Source organism: Brachyhypopomus gauderio, unplaced genomic scaffold (assembly GCF_052324685.1).
Source record: "Brachyhypopomus gauderio isolate BG-103 unplaced genomic scaffold, BGAUD_0.2 sc93, whole genome shotgun sequence".
Classification (NCBI taxonomy): Eukaryota; Metazoa; Chordata; class Actinopteri; order Gymnotiformes; family Hypopomidae; genus Brachyhypopomus; species Brachyhypopomus gauderio.
The window spans coordinates 357,696-378,833 of record NW_027506914.1 but is presented as its reverse complement, the minus strand read 5'-3'; the positions used below and the strand labels follow the sequence as shown (position 1 = coordinate 378,833).

Below are 21,138 nucleotides of genomic sequence, written 5' to 3'. Positions count from 1 at the left end.
GTAAATTAAGCTGAAGGTGCTGGAAAATACAGAAAATGGACCTTCAAAGTGCCGTACAAGTGCATGAATTCTACCTTGTAACTTCGCACGCACAAAAATCAAGTGGTGCACGACATCGCAACGCGACCGCGCGCGTGGTCAACGCGCATGGGCGGAGCCGCTGCGATTGCGTCATTTTTGCCGTGCGGACCCTTGCGGCAGTCACGACGTGTCAAGTGAACCTAGATTACGAAGCTCAAGTGTTCAGTTAAGGCAGCAGCAGAGGAAACAAGACTCGACCGGAGAATGCGCAGTTTTCTCATAAGACAGCCTGATCGCTTGACACGGTGACAGCGCCAGCTAACATTATAATTGTAACGAGTAACTATACAGCACGTAAAAAATGTATCGGAGTAAAAGTACTAAACTGATGGAAAATATGTACTGAAGTAAAAGTGGAAGTAGGAGAAAATAATACTCCAGTAAAGTACAGATACAGCATTTTAGTACTTAAGTACAGTAGCGAAGTAGTTCTACTTCGTTACTATAAAACTCTGATTGGAAGTGCATTTTTAACAGTAACAATGTAACTCCTGACATTTAAATAATGTATGTCCTGACATCAATTTTGTGTTGCTGCGCGGTATTATTTTGTAACATTTGTAAATGTAATACAAACGAACTATTCAGTTAGACAGCTATTTGTTTTGAAATGAAATACCATTACAATTTCAAGCATTTTTAAGTACGGTAAAATTTAACTTTTCAAAAATGGAACACAGTGCAACATTAAAATTGATCAGGTAAATGTTCCTTCCCCTGTTTTTGAGGAGTATTTCTTTACACTATCACATATCGTTATGGAGAACACTGCACAGAATGATGTGAACGCTCTCACAGGTTCGCACGCAGTGTGCGGAGTCGAGCACTACGGTCAGACGCAAAAGTAGAGCTGAGCCAAGAAGAAAGCAAAAAATATATATTTTTACTAAGGAAATTTAAAATAGTAATGCACAGTTACTTGGATAAGTAACTTTAATCTGATTACTGGACTGGAAATAGTAACTTGTTATATTACTTGTTACTGAAAAAAGTGGTAAGATTAGAGAAATACTATTACTGCTAAAGCTAAACTTGCTGTGCATTAAAATTGTCAAGAGGTTATGTGAGGTGGGTTATAGAGATTATGTCCCTCTGTGGTTTGGATGACCACATGACCAGAGGAGCAGCCTATTAAAGGAGGGACAACCACTTTCTCTCTGATCATGTTGGGCAGTGCAGTTAGAATGTAGGTCAGTTTTTAGGGCATGTTGGAGCATTAAACTGTAATTTCCTTTCTACAGAGAAAAAACTTTCCTGGGGATGAGACTGACTGAGCGACACATGAACTCAGGGGTGTATTGTTGGGGGGGGGGGGGGGGGGACTTCTCAAGGAAGTACTAGAGCAGGGGTCGGCAACCCTTGAGACATGGAGTGCCAGCTTTAACATTTCTAGTAAATGAGTGTGCCACTATCAACAAATAAAATTGGAGCCGGGGGGGGGGGGTCCAATTTTATTATACTACCACATATCGTTTCGGAGAACACTGCACAGAATGTGACGCGTCAAGTATAAATGCCTCCGCCGTTCGCGCAGGTTCACGTGAGGTGTGCGGAGTCGCGTGCTACGGTCACTCGCGAAAGTATGGATTACATCACACGCAGCGTTGTGTGGCCGTTATGGTTATTTATACAAATTTAAACATGGGTCTGTGGCGGGAGCTGAGTGCAGAGCGTTGAAGAGTGATTTCGATTGGAGGATCGTGTTTTTTTTTTTTTGCTGATGCTGGTCCAGCTTGTCGCATGCCAGTGATTATGCCTCAGCGTGCAAACGGTGGCACGCGTGCCATAGGCTGCGACCCCTGTACTAGAGGGTGGTACTTTTGACATGGCAAAAGATCAGGGTTCTACCTGCTCTCCAACTGGCCCAAAGCAACTCAACATATTATGCAGCTTTTATTTAAACAATAAAGGTGTGACAGACTTCAGGACTATTGGTACCAAATATGAAGATACCTACTTTATTTATAAATTTTAGTAAGTTTTTGTCTTAAAGAGCTTCCAAATTACAGAAGTTCTCATCATGGAGATAAAGTGCCTTGAAAACTTAAAATGTTACAGCTTACCTCATTAGGACTACTGCAAATGGAGCATCGAACAGTGCCATCTTGTACAACGCGTTCACTCCTTGATTTGAAGATAGTCAGACAAGCCTGGCTACAAAACTCCTTCAAGGTGTTTGAGGCATCCACTGGAACCGTTATCACATCCTTTGGATTTTCAATCATCCTTATCATGAGAATAAAGTAATTTTGAATACAAGTTAATGACCTCTTAAGAGAAAATGTCACTGCAACTTCAGGGCTACAGATTCTTATGTTTACAATTGGGTCAAAAAGTATCAAACGATAGTTTTTCCTTTTCTCTCCACGTCATAGTAGAAGATAGACAAGGCAAACATTCAGTGAGTTATTACAGTCAAGTCACAGAGGAAAAAAGAAGTGAGAGTTAAGAAAGGAGACAGAGGCAGCAGTTAAAAACAGTCAGAAAGGTAGGCAGGCAGGTTACTCACTTGAGACAGAGATGGCAGGTTTTCTTTTGGGACATATTGATGGTTGGAGGCAGGTTGAATCCAGTGAGGCAGACAGTGGAGCAGAAGAGCTGATTGGAGCCTTTCCTCTGGAATGCGGTTTGGCCCTTCTGCAGAACCTTGGAACAGCCGGAACAGCAGATCTGCACGGAGGCAGCAGGAGGCTGGGCCTGGGGCAGGGGCTGGGCCTGGGGCAGGGGCTGGGCCTGGATCTGAGGCAGGGGCTGAATCTGAGGCAGTGGTTGGAGCTGGTGCAGGGACTGGGGCTGCAGTTGGGCCTGGGGCTGAAGGTGAGGATGCACTTGGACTGGTGCGACCATAGGAGGCACTTTAATAGCTGGTGCTGATTGGCCCAGAGCCAAGAACGGAGACGGCTGTGAGGCTGCAGCTGCAAAACAGTTTCAGCACAAAGACTGTTGTTTCGGCAGGAAGACTGTGCTCTTTCAGAACCACAACTCTGATTCAGATACTGTAATCTGAAAATTTGGTTTACAAAATTCTACCCAGCTATGCAAGAAAATTTCCAAACCTGTGAAATGTTATGTGCTTTACACCACAATTACACACACCAAACCATAACACATCAGTAATTAGATAACGCAGCACAATTATAAAATATCGTCTTCTTGGTTCTCACACCTTTACAGGCATTAGTAAAACGTTCTGAAACTTCAATTTCCTGGATCAGGCATACGACAACCTGCAACAGAACAATGTCCTGGTGTGGTTGCTCTTTCCCTAGGACTGGACTGAACACCTGCAGTAATGCACTCCAGCAGAGCTTCTCTATTAACAGGTGTACACAATCCAAAAAGAAATGAATGTTGCATATCAAGTACTAGCTGCTACTGTGGGGTACAGTGTTAATTTCGTTGATGAATAATTTGTCATAGTTTTCGTCAACGAACTGTTTTTCATGACGAAAACGAGATAACTAAATAAAAACTATACGAATGGATAAAAACGATGACAAAATTAATGGACATTTTCGTCAACGAATAAAAACGAGACGAAAATATTGGCCAGCGACGATGTCCAATCAGACCTGATTTAGTTTTGTGAAAGGTAGGGATAAGTTAAGAAGAGATCCAACCGTAACTACTTTAGCGTACACAGAGAGGCGGGACAAACTGGGTAACCATCCAATCAGTACTAACGTCTTCACATCGCACAGAACCCGGGAAGACCATACTAGCCTGTGAACTATGGTCACTCATGAAATTCAATTTGAAGTTAACTCGACAATGTCAGCAGGGAGAAAGATAAGAGGCGATATATGGATGCATTTCTCCTTTGACTTTCAGAAAAAAAAGACGGTGCTTAAACCATGTGGGACGATGATGCTCCATAACGATAAGTTCAGGTCAATAAAGTTGTTTGGAAATCTGTTTTTGTATATATTGCACATACAAACTATAATATTCTGTAACTGGTTAATAAATGTTTCATTTTCTGTAAGTGTATATAATGACTATTACACCATTTATATTTTAGTCAACTAAATTCTAATGATAATTAGTCGACTAAAACTAGACTAAAACTAAAAACAACTCCAATGACTAAATTATGACTAAAACTAAATGACATTTTATAGTTCATTATAAATTTTAGATATTAAATATTAAATGTCCTGCCTTGTCTTTATTAACAAACAAGTAGTCAAACAAGCAGCTGACTTGAATCCGGTGCTAGACATGGATGTAAAATGTGAATATTTGCATACTGATCTGTCTATCACAGCTAATACCCTTCAAACGACACAATGATGACCCATAAGGACATACGACAAATTTATCAATGATTATGTTTTTAGTCCAGTTTTGCAACATCATCTAATCAGCTTTCACTATACTGTGAATAAGAGTGTATGGTGGAACACTCACCAGAAATGGCATCATCTCCTCTAACCGAGAAGACTGAGCTTATCCTCAGCTCATCTGGGGGAGCCATTGCCTGAAGTCATTAAAAAAGATGGAGAGGTTTAAATAACCTTCCAAGAGTGAAGCTTTAGCAGAACAGCACTGAGAACACCATATCTGAAGCCTCAGGTGAAATATTCTACCACCCAAAACGCACCCGTCTATCACACAAACGAAATAAATACAATGCATGTTTTTGTTTATTTGTTTTTTGTGTAGTTTTGTCTTTTTCCATGGTAATTCTAAAGGTAAACCTCACCTCCTGGTCCCCAATCTCAAGCTCCTGTTTAATCCGTGTGGGATGGGAATGCGCGATCAGAGCTCTGTCGTAGCCCTCGTCTATGGGCTCGTCCTTGATCTTCATTAAAGGGGAGTACAGGGTTTCATCTTCATGCCCTCCACCAGAGTCCTGCAGGAATGGCTGGGATAAAATGGACAAAAAAAACAAACCTTTTAACTATGAAGCAGAGTTAGAAAAAAATTTGAATTCAAATATTCAAATAATCAGTATTCCTGTATTCATAAACATCAATTGACGCTAAAGTTTGTCTTACACTACAGCACAATGAGACATCTAGGTACATGTAGGAGTGTGTTTGGCCAAATGTTGTCCTTCATTGCAGTGTGTGGGCGTGTCTGTGCCTGGGCAAAATCCTAATTTTGAGGTAAAGTCCCATAAGCAGTTCGTTCTGAGATGACATTCGGTGAATTCAGACGTGATTTGTCAAGCTGTATCCATCTGTCTGCTTGAGCAGTTCTAAACATTTTCCTCCAACCCTTCTGATCCACAGATCACCATTCCTTGTTCACAGTATCATGAAGACTGGTGTCTCTTTTTTGCTGTATCATTCTCAGCAAACTCTCAGATAGTTGTGTATGAAGAACTCCGGATAACAAGCACAATTTTTTTTAAATTATTACACAACATGTATGACTTTTTGGAACGTACACTGCGTGGGATGGCGGGGGACGTATCTAATAATTGGACGTAACCAATAGATATGGTGATAACAAGCAGACATTTCTGCCTTGCCATGAACACTTAAGCTCCTCTAAATCACTTGCTTCCGCAGTCTGTAACCAGACCTGAAACTTTAAACTTACATTGACTTCAGTTTGTGAAGACCTCTCGCCTATTAGAGAGTGTCGTACGTTTTCACCTAGAAACATACCAAAGAAAACGTGAACAAGCACACACCAGACAACCACATCTGCAGAACAAATAAACCTCCTGTGAGTGCAGACACATACAAATGCTTCCTGAAGTTCATTAAGAGAAAGAAAAAGACACAAAGATAGTATTCTCTGCTCTTGTTTAGTGCAGTTAGCAGGTTAAGGACGCTGCAACGGGAGAAACAGCGCTGTGAGAATGTGCTAGCACCACACCCATTTACATATGAGACAGTGATGTGTCTGAATCTGCTCCTCTGGGGGAGACTCTTTCCTTACGACTTTCGTTGTCGTCTTGCTCGTCACTGTGCCTGCCCTTCACACTTGAGCTGCTATCCATATCGCAGTCTTCTTCATCTGCAGCAATGACGGGGAAGCCATCCAGCTCGTCGTCTTCCACGCCGCGCTGGTGCTGTTCACACGGGCTGCTGGGGTCCACGGGCATGCCATCCAGGCCTGCCATGCGGCCGCCACTGAATTCTTTCACCTGACCTTTCTCAACACATTTGCATAATTTATTCATCAATCCATCCTTATTATCACAAACTGTGTTTCATGGAAAAGAACCGAACACTTACACAGACCAAGTTTCATCAGCTATTAAAAACTCACACTCACATTAAAAACCATATGGGTTTGCCATGCAGAAATGTGTGATAAAAAGATACAGCTAATCTTTAGTTTTGTAATAATAATAATAATAATCTTTATTTGTATAGCACCTTTCATACATACATGCAACTCAAAGTGCTTTACCGTATAAATAAAAAGAAACATTAAAAGGAGATTGTATGGTCTAAGCTTCAAAGTAGAGAATGTGAAAAGCTGTTTAGAACCAAATGTTATCCCATTGTAAGAAGACTAGAAATCCAGCCCACAGACACTTCAGCAGACAGGAACCAAGTCTGATCGTAGTTCTAACTGAACATTTGTGATGCAACATAACACTCTTTCTCCATAGATTTGCTGAGCGGCAATTAAGGGGGAGAAGTTCCAAGCTCCAAAGGTATAAATTACACGACCATATTGGTGTTTTTACCTGATGACTGCTCTAACCACCCAGGATCGTCCTTCACCACAGAGGGGACATGCTGGAATGAAAGGGGACATGCTGGAATGAAAGGTGACATCGTGTACATGGAGAATGTATGCATACATCAGTGGGCTTTCTTTCATAAACAAAAGTCATGTCAAGCACAGTATTCTGGACAAGAGAGTGTAACATCCGGGGTATGATTAAACTGGGAGGGACCGACTTCCACCAAGCAAAGATTCTGCAGTGAAAACTTGCATAGTCATGTTTAAATAGAGATCTGAGTACAAACAGAACACTTATAGTGAAGTTCTAGGTGTACAAAGGCAAAATAAGTGTGTTCCAGTCAAGCAAGTATCTCCCTGCAAAGTGAATACCACAAGGAATTTGGCCATTTTAAAGGAAGTTCAAATCCATAAGGAGTGGAAAAAGTTCAGTATGTAGGAAACTTCAAACTGCGCATGGAGTAACAGAATAACAGTTTATCATTACAGTGGAAGCTGACTGTAAAGTTTAAGCATCAATCATTGTGCTTCTCTGCAAGGAGTTGAGTCAGCTGGCTGATTAATCCAAAAGCAGAGAATTAATGGGACCATCAATTGTGTGTGCGACAGCTATTAATTTTTCATATGGTTTAGCTGAAAAAAATTGAATTACCCTGGTCAAGAAAATGGACAATCCAGCCAGAAAACAAATTTTTCAGTTAACTAACGTTAATTCTCCTGAAGGCCAAAACTAGCTCTAGCAAGTTGTTTAAGCAAAATCTAACAAATTTGTATTGCAAAATATGGGGTTGACATTACATAGTAGAATACTATCATCAAATAATCTTGTTTACTGTCAAGAGAAACAAAGAAATGTGACATGCATCATGTCTTCAGCATGATACACAGCACATTCCGAATAAAGGATCTTAAATCAGCCGTGGTTGCCGTGACCTACCTAAATGTGATTACCGTATTTTCTCGACTATAGAGCGCACCTCAATATAAACCGCGCATACAAAGTTTTTTTTTATTTTTTTTAAATTATTTTATGGAAAACATTGTATAAGCCGTACCGGGCTAAAATCCGCGGATATCTACTGAACTGAAAACATTTACCCGTACCTGAACATAACGGATTGATCGGTTTCCGAACGGTGCCTGTAGCATAAAAGTGCTGATCAAACAAAACAGAAAAGTTACTGATTTGTTTATTCACCGTCCTCCTGCGCACTGAAACCACTGAAGTCATCTTCTTCAGTGTCGGAGTTGAAGAGCCTCAGAAGAGCTTCGTCACATACCTTTTCTGTGGCGATGTCAGTGCTGCTCTCCACGTGGCTGTCATCATCCCGGGGTGAAGCTGGCTCTGATGCTGTGGTGGCCTTTTCAGGCAGCAGCCCAGCCTTTCGGAACCCACTGATGATGGTAGATTCCTTTACGCTGCTCCACGCAGTTAGTATCCACCGACAGACATTAGAAAATGATGCTTTTTGCATGCGGCCAGTTTTTGTGAAGGATTTATCGCCGCTAGTCTTCCAAGCCTCCCATTCACCCCAGAATGCTGCTTTAAATGCTCTATTCACGCTGATGTCCAGGGGTTGCAAACACTTTGTTGTACCTGCAGGAATCACAGCAGGTATCGAGTTGGTTCTCTTGATGACTGCCATCACTGAATTGGTGATGTGGGCCTTCATACTGTCCAAAACAAGTAGCGCCTTTTTACGGAAAAATCCTCCTGGGCGCTTTCCATAGCACTCCCTTAACCACTCCTTCATTAGACTTTCTAACATCAATCCTTTTTGGTTGACTTTAACCACAATACCCTTCGGGAGTTGGTCTTTCGGCATAGTTTTGCGCTTAAAAATTACCATCGGGGGAAGCTTCTTTCCAGATGCGGTGCAGCCCAGGACACAGGTGAAATGTGTCCTCTCGTGCCCGGTGGTTTTAACCATAATGGATGATGCACTTGTCTTGTTTACAGTCCTGGTCAGAGGCAAATCAAATGTCAGAGGCACTTCATCCATATTTATAATGTTGTCTGGACCTATGGCATTCTCCGCGATCTTTGTTTTAACAAATTGTTGGAAATTTGCAAGTTTGTGCTGGTAGTCCGGGGGGAGTTGCTCACAGAGAGTTGTCTGCATCCTGATGGACAAGCTCTTTCTTTTCATGAATCGAAAACACCAGGACGGTCCTCCATTAAAATCCACTATATTCATGTCACGTGCAAAAGATTTGGCTTTCAGTCGGATTTGCACGGTGGATACACCGTGGCCACATGATCTCTGAGTGTTAATCCAGTCCTCAAGAATATTTTCAAGTTCAGGCCACCTGCTTCTTTGTCCTCTGAAAGCCTTTCTTGTTTTTTGGCATTGACTGAGTTGATCCTGCTGCCGTTTCCAGCGCCGAATCATTGATTCATTCACGCCCAGCTGACGTGCAGCAGCTCTGTTTCCTTCACTCTCTGCCAGATCGATGGCCTTCAACTTAAATTTGGCATTATACGAATTTCTTCATGTGGTTTCCATGATGGTGTGATGAGGGGGTTTGAAAATATGCATGAACAGTGAAAAAAGTACATGAACTCGTGCCTGTTGCTTGCATATGCTAAATGAAAATTAGCACTTTCTTTCTTCTTTGATTTACAACTTTGACCTACCACCTGATTAACTTTATGCTGCGCCCCCTAACGGGTGAAGAAAAATCTACAGAAAAGCCGCACCTCATTATAAACCCCATGGTTCAAAGCGTGGGGGAAAAAGTAGCGGCTTATAGTCAGGAAAATACGGTAGTGTGTAGGGAACAAGGCCACTTGTTAGGGACCATGTAGAATGGAATGTTCTATTTGGTACTGGGTCATTCATTTTAAATTCATTCCACTCAATTCAACTCATTTCTGAATGCACTTCACACATACATTTTTAAGTAAATGATTTGAACTACTTTTTAAATCATTTCATGAATTTCTTGCATCTGCTAAATTAACTAGAGATGGGACCGATCCGATACAATATCGGATATTGATGCAATTTAACCTATCGGATATCGGGCGAATGCGGCCGATTCACTTACCGATCCATTTTCCAGTCCACAGCTTGAGATGAACAATAAATGTGCCGTAACGTTACCACGAAACACCCTGGAATCCGGATCACGTTTACCTTGAACCCCCAGCAGCTTCAGTCTGCAGCTGGCTGAAAAATGTGTTGTGTATCCTTAAACATAGTACCAATGACAAACTAAAAAGCCCTTATATATGTATTTGTATCGGTATTGGCAGTTTTATATATAAACTTGACTTAAATTTACTATTATTTAACCAGAAATTATATTTTTGACTGGAAATGACACAGGCATCTCCTAGGAGATAATACGATGATGTACAAGAGGCATCATTGTGGGGGAAAATATTTCTCAGCTTTTATTCACATTTGAATAAAAAGTGGCAAATTTTCTGGTTAAATAAGAGTAAATTTAAGTCAAAATTTGCCAGGGGTATGAATACTTTCGGGCATGACTGTATATGTCTCGGATCGGAACTGAAAAACACTGGATCGGCCCATCACTAAAATAAACCAATGTATATGAAGATGTGTAGTGTGTATGAAGGTGTACATTGGTGCTGGAAAACTTGTAAATTGTTATATTAATTCACAAATTGACCAACTAATAATTAAATAAATGAATAGCATATTCAATAAGTTGAGAAATTCTTAAAATTTGTTTGCATGTTTAAAATTCATGAATGAGACACACAAACCATTAATTGTGCAATAAAATACTGGTTAACTGTCCAAAGAGAAGTGACAATTGCTCTCACAGGATTAAATTGTAATGATATCAGATTATTTCATATCATTTCATGCGAGGGTGAGAGCCAGGGATAAAACCCAATATTAATAATCAACCAGCCAGCTACGCATTTATTTCAAATCAACTCCTTTATTTCTACAACACTTTAAACAATGGACATTGTCTCAAACAGCACTACAGAAATATTAAATATGGAATTTAACAATCATGCAATTTTAAATAAAACTCTTAAGACTAGAAGCATCAATACCTGGTCATTTCACAGCTGTGACGTCTTACTAGAAGTGCCGTGCCTATTTAAATTATTGTGCTTTTTATTTAAGAGCAGGGCACTAGTAGTATGTAGTAAAAGCGGTCAAAAGACACTCTGTGCTTCTAGTGTTAAGGGAAATAGTCAAATATAATTATGGACTGTGGTCGTATCTACATGCACAGATGAGATGCGTTACTGCAGGTGACCTCAGATAATGCAAGTCCTATTTTGAGGATCAGGTGGATCCATGCAGCAGGTTGACGTCAGGTAATGACAGGAATGCTCTCCATCATCAGCAGACTGGCCCACAGCGGTACACTCAGCAAAAACAGAGAAATAACAAAATGTTAAGCCTGGTAAAAGAATCAAAATGATTAAACAGATGCAGATAGCCTATTAAAGACAGTTACTGTTGACATTTCAACCATAAACTAAAGTTGGTAAATAGTCTGTCTCCATCTGTCTACAAACGAACTGGCTAATTATACATTTTAAATACATTTATTTATATGTTCTCAATAAATACAAAACACTACACTATACAAATTATTCACAAATGAATTAGGAACAATACAAATAACTATATTGGAGGAACAACATGGAGAAGAGCACAGTTTTCTGGATACGAAACTGGAGAAATGTCACAGCGTTTTTACTCCGTGGCTCCTCCATTATTTAATTGCAAACCAAGTTTGGTCCTGGTTGCAATGTTTCTTCTCCGCATGCAAGATGTCAAGCTCTACATCCAGTAGTTTAACTTTTCCACACTGAACCTGTTGAACAATTTTGCAGATTTGCCTAAAACAGCCACAAACTAATGCAGTCCACATCGTTCCTAATCAGTATGATACGAGCACCTTCAACCTGTGGTGTGTCTGGCAGATGTGTTTTTCCAGAAATGTTGAAGGCCATCAGTGAATGCTGTCAGACATGAAGGACATTTTCTGCAGTATCTTCTTTGTCTCTGCATAGATGCATGTAATGAGGTGTTATTTTCCAGTTCCAACTCCACCGGTGGCAAAGTACAGCTCAGTTTACATGCTAGTAGTTGGACAGTACTTTCAAACGATGTTTTAGGACATCAGTTAACATACTGGTTCGAGTTACCTTTTTGCGTCTGAAGGAGTTATAACAGGGTGGTTGCTATCAGATTTACTCTATCTTGCTCCATCTGGTCTTGTGATGAAAGTCTTCTCTGTTGGTAGTTTGGGAAACACAAATTTGCAGTGCTTGTTTCCCTTTTGCAGGATTTTGAGAGGCTCCTGCTGTGAATTTGAACCTCTGTCAAAATTTGATGCTCTACTTAACAGAAGTAATCAATGGGCTGTGCGGGTGATGGATACCTCAACAAGGTATTCACACATTTCTCAAAAATGCGCATAGACATGAATGCATTGCTTTTCAGTATCTCACATTTTGTGGCCCAGTCAAGCTCTACAAAATCTAATTGTTCTCCATGTTTTCCTTTGATGATTTCAATTAATTCTGGACATCTCGTCTCTACAGCGCTAAACGTACAGAAGAACATAGTATACCCAAATTATCTTCTCCCAATAAGGTTCCTCTGAGTGGCTGCATAAATCGAGTGGCATCAGTTTTTTTTTGGGTGTTGTTTTTTTTTTTTTTTTTTTTTTGAACCAGTCGCTTCACTTCCTGCAAAATGATGTCATTTCAATGCAAAGCAAATCACTTTTCCACAGAGAAGAGTCACGAGTTGAAGTATTGGCTCTGTGTTACTTTTCTTATCCTGCTCATCTCATCCAAGGTGTTTTTACCTGTGGGTAACTGGATGGGAAAAGCCAACTGGTCCATTTCCCTCCAGTGGAGCGGCCTCACCAGAACTGAGCAGCTCCGCTGCTACATCAACTGATTTAATGTATCCAGCTAGTAGCTGTCATTATGGTCACATCCTCTTCATCATCGTTTCTTTCTCTTGATGGACCGGATGATTATTTTTCTTCTCGTAACGATGCTTCATTGCCTCAAGCTCTGCAAAATAATCCCATCCGTCATTTTCCATCATCTCGATGGCTTCTGCTATATCAGCAGTGATGTCATCAGCGTCCTCACATTCTCTCCATCGGTCAAAATGGTAAAATAAAAAAGCTGCTGCATCATCCCTGATGAGTGTATCCTTATACTCAGGATGGATCTTCAGCGTTGATAGGCCACGCACTTCCTTATGCATATCCACGGTCTGGAACTGGTCATTCCCTTTGTAATCTTCCTCTTCAGCTTGACTTTTTAATAGCTGCATCTCCTTCCGAAATGAGGGAATAGCTTGATGAATTGCATGCAATACTGTTTCACCTGGATTCTGTTCATTTTCGTTTTGCTATTCTTGAAGCTGATGATCTTAACTGAACTGTCAATATTTCTGTTGTATATACAAAGAACCAGAGTTGTCAATTCCAGGTTCAGAAAGTAAGAGTCCTCACCAGGATTTTGCTCAAGCTTGCTAGATTTTCTAATTAGCAATCCAGGTAAAATTAGTGGAATCAACACAATCCAGGAAGCCTGAGCAAAATCCTGGTGAGGACTTTAACTTTCTGAACCTGGAATTGACACCTCTGCAAAGAACAATGGAGTTTGTGAAGGATGCAGATATGATTACTGGTGCCTTAACATTTAGCTTTCAGGCTGTTACTCGGAATGTCTTCTGAAGTCAGGTTCATGTTGGTATCTCTCTCTGAAACTGCCATTTTCTCTGTTTGTATACAGAATCACATGCATAATAAGATTGCTTGTAGCACTTCTGTATTGCCTGAAATTCTGGTTAGGGTTAGTTATGCAAGTCTTCTGTCCAAGTCAATAATCTGCATTCTTTAATCAATAATCAGCTTCCTGGGAATAATACTCCTTTAAAGATGCTTTCTTATGTTGAGTTGAACAGACATATTTTCTGCTTGCATATTTTAACTTCTCCGTTTTCTTCCTCTCGTAATGGTCATGCTTACTCACTGTTAATATCTTTACATGACACATGAGGCAGCTGTTATTTAGACTCAACGTTTTCGTCACCTCCCATCTTTCCTTTGTTGGAGAGCTGACAGTGGTTTCAGGGCCTGGTGATTCTACAGTCACTGATGGTTCAAGCTGCTACATCCAGGGACGGACATGGTCTCATCATTGTGAGCTGGCGAATGTCCTGCTGAACAGCTTCCCAGTGATATAATCCAAACTGGCATGAACTCGTGCAATTTATGAGGTGACGGCAGAACTTCATGAAATAGGAGAAACTGGTCAGTCAGGTCACTAAAACTTCCAAAGGTTGTGATAACAGCAGTACTGTATCCGGCCATGTAGGGCAAGCCATCAGAAGTCCAATCAAAAAAATAAAGAAACCATTATTCCGGGATCAATCAGGAAAATAAATGATGGTCTAGGCTGGACAGTTCGAGGAAGGCATACGTCGTCTGACACTTTAATCTCTCTGAAAATTTTAGGAAATCCTCTGCACAGTCAGGTCCTTGCCTTCTCAAATTTCCATACCATGGCAGTTGTTCCTCATCACCGGTGTCCTCTTTACACTCCTGGTTTTTGGTGTATATATAAACCCCATGTTCTTAATGTCCCATTGGTGGTCACCGTTTCAAGTCTCTATTTCCTAGTTTGACCTACTTCCCTCCACTATTCTCGATCTGTGTGGTTCATGTGTGTTCGAGTTTTGTTTTATGTTTGATTTACTAGTTTAGTTATCTCTTTAGCATCTGTCTATTTTCTCTGTCCTGTTAATTTTCCTTCTACTTCGTGTTCACTTGTTCATATATCTTCCCTTATTTCCCTCTACTTTAGCTGGTTTGTTGTATTACTTTCCCCTGCTTCCGTTCCCGTGATTTTTGGTTTCGTTTCTAAATCGCAGTTGAATGCCTTTAATTATTCTAGTTCTTAATTTCATTTCGTTTTTCTTATTTGGTTTTTGGCATGTCCTTGTTTCTGTTCATAATGCCGCGTCATTCCAGTAAATCCAGTCCTTGTCTGTATGTTGGAAATTTTACCCTAGCCAGGTCTACCGAAAGTATTTCTGTTAATGCCCCTCGCGTCTCTTCACACTTTCACTACACCACCACCACCTCATCCCCAGCATTTGAGCATTTAAAGACTGCATCTGATGAAGATCTGAAATGGAGCTTATTAAAATGTCAGCACCATAGATTTGTGGAAGAATTGTGTTAACACGTTGACAGTCTCTTTCTGTTTTCTCTTTTAAGAGTCCACTTAGTTTCATTAACATTTTCATGGTAATGAAACTTTCAAATGTTAATGAAAGTTAGTCTGTAAATGCTAGCTAGCTAGTTATCTAGCATTTATGGTCTACTTACTTTCATTAACCTTCAAATCTAACTAGATCCAACGATTTCCCACAAGAAAAACAAAAGCTTGCCAACTGGCTAATATGAGTTCCACAAAGTAATATGAGTTCCTAGATGACTCCCTGTACCTCACATCAGCCTGACTGAAGCTAGTAATATCACAGTGAGTATGTAGTGCAGGCTGAGCCATACTCACCGTCCTCTGGGTGAATGTTGGCTGACCTGCTGCTTCACAAGCAGGCTCCCTCCCCCGTGTCCAGCATTCCTGCTGAGCTTCACAATACTTCCCTGTCCGAACCATCCTTCCCAAAAATCAACAGCAAATGTCTTAGAAACTCGAAATTTCTGAGCAGATAAAGATTTAACAACAGTTACCATTATGTTGGTTAGGATTACATTTCAAAACTTTACCAACTATCTCATTGTCTTTTATGATTATTTCAACATAAATCACAGTAAATATCTTGTTCAGTAATCTGTTCAGTAAAAAAAAAAAATACTCTAAAGCATAATGCAGCACTGTTAAACATTTGTTAAAGAAAATCACATACCTTATTCTGTGATGAATGGGTGAATAATGCAGAAAGAAGCTGAGAAGCCATCAGTGAAAGGTGTTGATCTGGCACTCCTGTGTCCGTCAACTTTGTGATGCAAAATGTACTCCACAGTGATCGGCTAAGAGCCGACAGCATCATCATTCTGAGTGGTGGACTGCTCTGAGGTGGAGTTTGATGCTGATTGGCTGTTAACTTTCTGAGAGCCTGACTAATATGAGGACATCACCTGGAGAAACTTTTTGATTCTGACTGGCTCTTGTGTATGAGGTATGGGTATGAGAGTGACTGTGTGTCAATGAAGTCAATGCCATGTCATGCCTGTATATGGCATGAAAGATGATGAGTATAAGTGTATGCACAACAGTGTGCATGCACACAACAGTGTGTGCACATGTAGTGCTGGGCGGTATGACCAAAATTCTATATCATGGTATTGTTTGAAATTATATCGGTTTCACAATATTTAATGGTTCTCCACCCCGCCCTGCATAGTTTGATTTGTTAACAGCACTGATTACGAAAAGAATTACTGCAGTAGAGTGGTTAAGAGTACCCTATTCTACTGTTAGAAAAATGTCTCCACCTAAGTATTACATGTAATACAGATTTGCATGGCCCCATATGATGAGTTTTTAAATGGTTTTTATTTATTTAAAACATTTTTCAAACAACATCAAAACTGTAGGTTTATACATCTTATGTGAACCAGCTACACGTAATATTATAAATTGCACACCAGTTTGTTAATAACAAATAAGAGGTATTTAGACAAAGTAGACAGGGCTGTTTGTTAATGGTTGTATTGTACTGAAAAGTCCCAAATTTTCACCTTGTGAGACTGCGTGGCCTACTGTGACATCATAGATGATAGAATTTGAAGTTTTCTGAACATTCTGCCATTCATTCTTATGAGAATTTTTAACATTTACATTTAAATGTGTTAAGCCCCCCGCAAATGGGCACACAATGTAATTAGTGTTATTGTTAACTATCTTATATCTTCTTATGCTATGCTGTTTAGCTACACTCTCCCCTGGTAACACCTTGCAATCACTAATCTCAGGTTTTGTCTCCTACAGAGGATATAGTCGACCTGTGTGCATCTTCCCCCACTCTTATACTTTACCCTGTGCTCTTCCTTTTTCTTAAAGTAAGTGTTAACTACAGCCATCTTTATCCTCTTAGCAAAATCTACCACCATTTGTCCTTCCGTATTCCTTTCTTTAACACCATATCTACCCAACACCTCCTCATCACCACTGTTCCCTCCACCAACATGTCCATTTAAATCTGCTCCAATAACCACTCTCTCTTCTTTAGGAACCTGCAAAACAACTTAATCTAACTCTCCACGCGTGCCCGTTTGCTCAGCTAGTTGCTCGCTGTGTGGGGGGGCTTTAGAAACTACAAATCCGATTGACTCCAAAAATACACCACACACCTCTCAGCGCAGAGACCTTCAAATATGCAGTTTGAATGTAGTCTGAACGTTAAGCGGTCCGGGCTGCATTAATTGCAGGAAGGTGTGGATAAAGAATAATAAGTGTTTTTTTCAAGCATGATGAAACATGAAAGAAGAAACAAAGGAATTACCCATACACTCCCTTTTCCTAGATGACTCCCTGTATCTCACATCAGCCTGACAGTGTGAGACTAGTACACCAATGATATCACAGTGTGTCCTATAGTAGGCTGCGCTGTACTCACCATCCTCTGGGTGACCGTTGGCTGACCTGATGCTTCACAGGCTGTCTGCCTCTTCCATCTCCAGCGCTTCTTCTGAGCTTCTGAACGCTTCCCTTTCCGAACCATCCTTAGTGCTGAGGACTAATGAGAGACAACAGATGACAAGAGAAGAATCAAATGTTGTGACTGGAAAGTGACTAAATACTAATAGGGAGTTTCCGCATATAACTAATTTCTCTCAGTTCAGAACACTGTAAGCTCACATTAAGTACTGTATTCTCACTGTACTCTCAATGGCTCGCAACACAAACTCACTTATTCTATTTACCTGCTAATCCAAGTTAAGGTCACAGTGGAGCCAGGACCGCACCAGCAGGAACCAACCACAGACAGGGTGCTAGTCCAACGCCATGTGTGTGCAGACACGCACACGCGCGCGCACACACACACAAACACAAACACACACACCTTTAAAAATAATTGCCACATGCACATGATTGCTATAAATACAAATGCCACATATGGATTTAATTTATCTTCTAATCTAGAAGATCATACATAATACAAAAAAGCCGGTTATATATGTTTATTGAAACATGACTGCTTACAATTTAGACTGAAAAATGTTCAATATATTTCGGAGAGGATAAAGATTTAACTACTGTTAGCATTAGGCTGGTTAGAACTATATTTAAAAGCTTAACCAACTGTCTCTCTATTATCATTTCAACACAACAGATTACTGAAAAACAATGTTAATAATCATTATAACAAAATAATTGAACTAAAAATCCAAAGAAGTTAAACAGAATTAAAATCAGGGTTATAATCATAAAGGATTTTTAGTTGACTAAAAAGTTAGCATACAATTGACTAACATTACATTTAAGCACTTAGCCAACTGCTTATCTCTAGTATACGCAATAAAATATATGACAATACTCTAAAGCATAATGCAGCACATTTAAAAATTTAAGAAAATCACATACCTTATTCTGTGATGAATGGGTGAATAATGCAGAAAGCAGATGAGACGTCTGTGAAAGCTGTTAATCTGGTGCTCCTGTGTGTCCGTCAACTTTGTTACGCAAAATGATTGGCTAAGAGCATCATCATTCTGAGTGGTGGATGCATCTACGTGTACAGATGAGATAAGTCACTGCATTAGTTAACGCAGTAACTTCTCATCTGTACACATAGATACAACCACAATCCAAATTTATTGCTGACGATTTATTCGTTTTAATGAAAATTGCATAAATGTTCAAATTCGTATTTTATATTTCTGTACAGCTGTTTGAGACGATGTCAATTGTTTAGTGTTATAGAAATAAAACTGAAATAAATGCATAGCTGTCTAGTTATTGATAATTAATATTCGGTTTAATCATTGGCTCTTAGTCTCGCATTTAGAGCAAGAGAGGGTATGAAATAATTGCTCTCACAGCAACTGTAATGACACCCAATTATCACTTCTCTTTTGGACAGTTAACCAGTATTTTATTGCACAGTTAATAGTGTATATGTAAGTGTGTCAAAGTGACGAATTTTAAACATGCAAATAAAATTTTAAGAATGTCTTGACTTACACTATTATTTTAATTATCAGTCGATCAATTTGTGAATTAACAATGTACAAACTTTCCAGCACCAATGTACACACCACACACCTTCTTACCCATACACAGTATGTGTAAAAAAGGCCGGGACTCTTATTGTAGAACTTACTGATTTTGTGTTTAGTGTTTCCTGTTTCATCAGCTGTATGCACACACCATTTACAACATATACACAATACACATATTATACATTCCCACAAACCATATACGACTTAATACACACTAGACACTAATCTTCTGATAACCTGTTATTCTTGGTCCCATGCAGGGCACCGACCCTAAACCTGCTCACTCAAGGGTGTTAGCCAGAATCCCGGTACCAACAGGGCACACATGTTTAAGCACTTGTAGGCTACAGGTCAGGAAAAGCAAATCTATTAGCTGATTTACCTGCCATACCTCAGCTTTATTTTCCAGAGCACAGCTGAAAGCACCACTGATTTACAGGTGGTGTAAGGCCACATAACCCACCTCTCTTCATATAACGGGTGGTGTAAGGCCACATAACCCACCTCTCTTCATATAACGGGTGGTGTAAGGCCACATAACCCACCTCTCTTCATATAACAGGTGGTGTAAGGCCACATAACCCACCTCTCTTCATATAACGGGTGGTGTAAGGCCACATAACCCACCTCTCTTCATAGAACGGGTGGTGTAAGGCCACATAACCCCCTTTCTTCAAATAACGGGTGGTGTAAGGCCACATAACCCACCTCTCTTCATAGAACGGGTGGTGTAAGGCCACATAACCCACCTCTCTTCATAGAACGGGTGGTGTAAGGCCACATAACCCACCTCTCTTCATAGAACGGGTGGTGTAAGGCCACATAACCCCCTTTCTTCAAATAACGGGTGGTGTAAGGCCACATAACCCACCTCTCTTCATATAACGGGTGGTGTAAGGCCACATAACCCACCTCTCTTCATAGAACGGGTGGTGTAAGGCCACATAACCCACCTCTCTTCATAGAACGGGTGGTGTAAGGCCACATAACCCACCTCTCTTCATAGAACGGGTGGTGTAAGGCCACATAACCCACCTCTCTTCATAGAACGGGTGGTGTAAGGCCACATAACCCACCTCTCTTCATAGAACGGGTGGTGTAAGGCCACATAACCCACCTCTCTTCATAGAACGGGTGGTGTAAGGCCACATAACCCACCTCTCTTCATAGAACGGGTGGTGTAAGGCCACATAACCCACCTCTCTTCATATAACGGGTGGTGTAAGGCCACATAACCCTTAACCGTTCATATAACGGGTGGTGTTGTGTTACCTAGCTGGCTACCTATGGCATCTCCGTTGGTAAGAAGCACAACGGAATGGTGCTATAGTAATGTTAGCTGTCGCTAACTAACGTTACACACCTTATATTAAACACCCTTCTTTGTTCTCTTCCCTACTGCCGAGACCTAATGATCCCGCAACACAGATTAAACTGGGTGAACAGCGCGGCTCGCCAGCGTTGACTTACCTGTGCACTGTGCTCCGCCATGAACGCGGGGGTGTCGGCGTCCAGCCACACACGGCCGGGGTCACCACAGCGCGACCGGGGCGTCCAGCCACACACGGCCGGGGTCACCACAGCGCGACCGGGGCGTCTAGCCACACACGGCCGGGGTCACCGAGCCGCCACTGGAGCCCACGGCCCGTCAGTGAAGCCGCTGGTGTTGAACCAGAGCTCCGTTAACGTCAGTGAGTATCTTAGCTGCGTTCGCGGTCGGACGGCTGTAAGAAGGCCAGCTGTGATAGCGAACTAACTTATTAACTAATGCAGGAATAATAAAAACGGGTCTCGGCTAGAACCGCAACGTTCAAACCCGCGCCAAAAGTTAAACTACATTAGCTTAGCTTGGCTAGGCTAGGCTAGGCTAGGCTGCACAACCGTCCACAAGCGCCACAAAGTGATTCGCCGATCCGTACCGAGCATGCGCGAGAAAATGTGCGCATGCGCGTTGCGATTGGCCCAGGGACGCGTCGGGCAGATATTTTGCGCATGCGTTAACACGACACTACCAAATGTGAAGTAGTGAGCGGAGTGTGTGATCGTACGAGAAGCGTTGCTATAAAAAAATGAAGGATTTCAGATTTTATGGCGAGTTAAAGGAGTATGTCTCCCACGTTTTATTTACACCGACTTGTGACAAAAATATGCGAGGCGAAATTCGTCGTGTATTCC

General features: G+C 40.9%; 1 protein-coding gene across 11 annotated transcripts in view; it reads right to left on the bottom strand.

Moving 5' to 3' along the window:
- Positions 1-20,891, bottom strand: part of LOC143495129 (zinc finger MYM-type protein 4) — a 48,826-nt gene extending 27,935 nt beyond the window's left edge. For 4 of the 11 annotated variants that reach the window (XM_076992397.1, XM_076992401.1, XM_076992400.1 and 1 more), the window contains exons 1-10: positions 20,434-20,891; positions 9,787-9,908; positions 8,016-9,225; positions 6,737-6,788; positions 5,977-6,189; positions 5,632-5,687; positions 4,787-4,948; positions 4,492-4,561; positions 2,591-2,996; positions 2,145-2,307 (exon numbers count right to left, since the gene is read on the bottom strand). In XM_076992397.1, the coding sequence (XP_076848512.1) occupies positions 2,145-2,307; positions 2,591-2,996; positions 4,492-4,561; positions 4,787-4,948; positions 5,632-5,687; positions 5,977-6,189; positions 6,737-6,788; positions 8,016-9,225; positions 9,787-9,794 (2,340 nt within the window). In that variant the 5' untranslated portion in view covers positions 9,795-9,908; positions 20,434-20,891. Of the gene's footprint in view, positions 1-2,144; positions 2,308-2,590; positions 2,997-4,491; positions 4,562-4,786; positions 4,949-5,631; positions 5,688-5,976; positions 6,194-6,736; positions 6,789-8,015; positions 9,226-9,786; positions 9,909-17,357; positions 17,478-17,664; positions 17,805-18,325; positions 18,471-20,433 lie in introns of those variants that run through there. The other 7 variants (XM_076992402.1, XM_076992403.1, XM_076992399.1 and 4 more) reach the window with 7 other exon arrangements.
- Between the last annotated feature and the right edge of the window lie 247 nt (positions 20,892-21,138).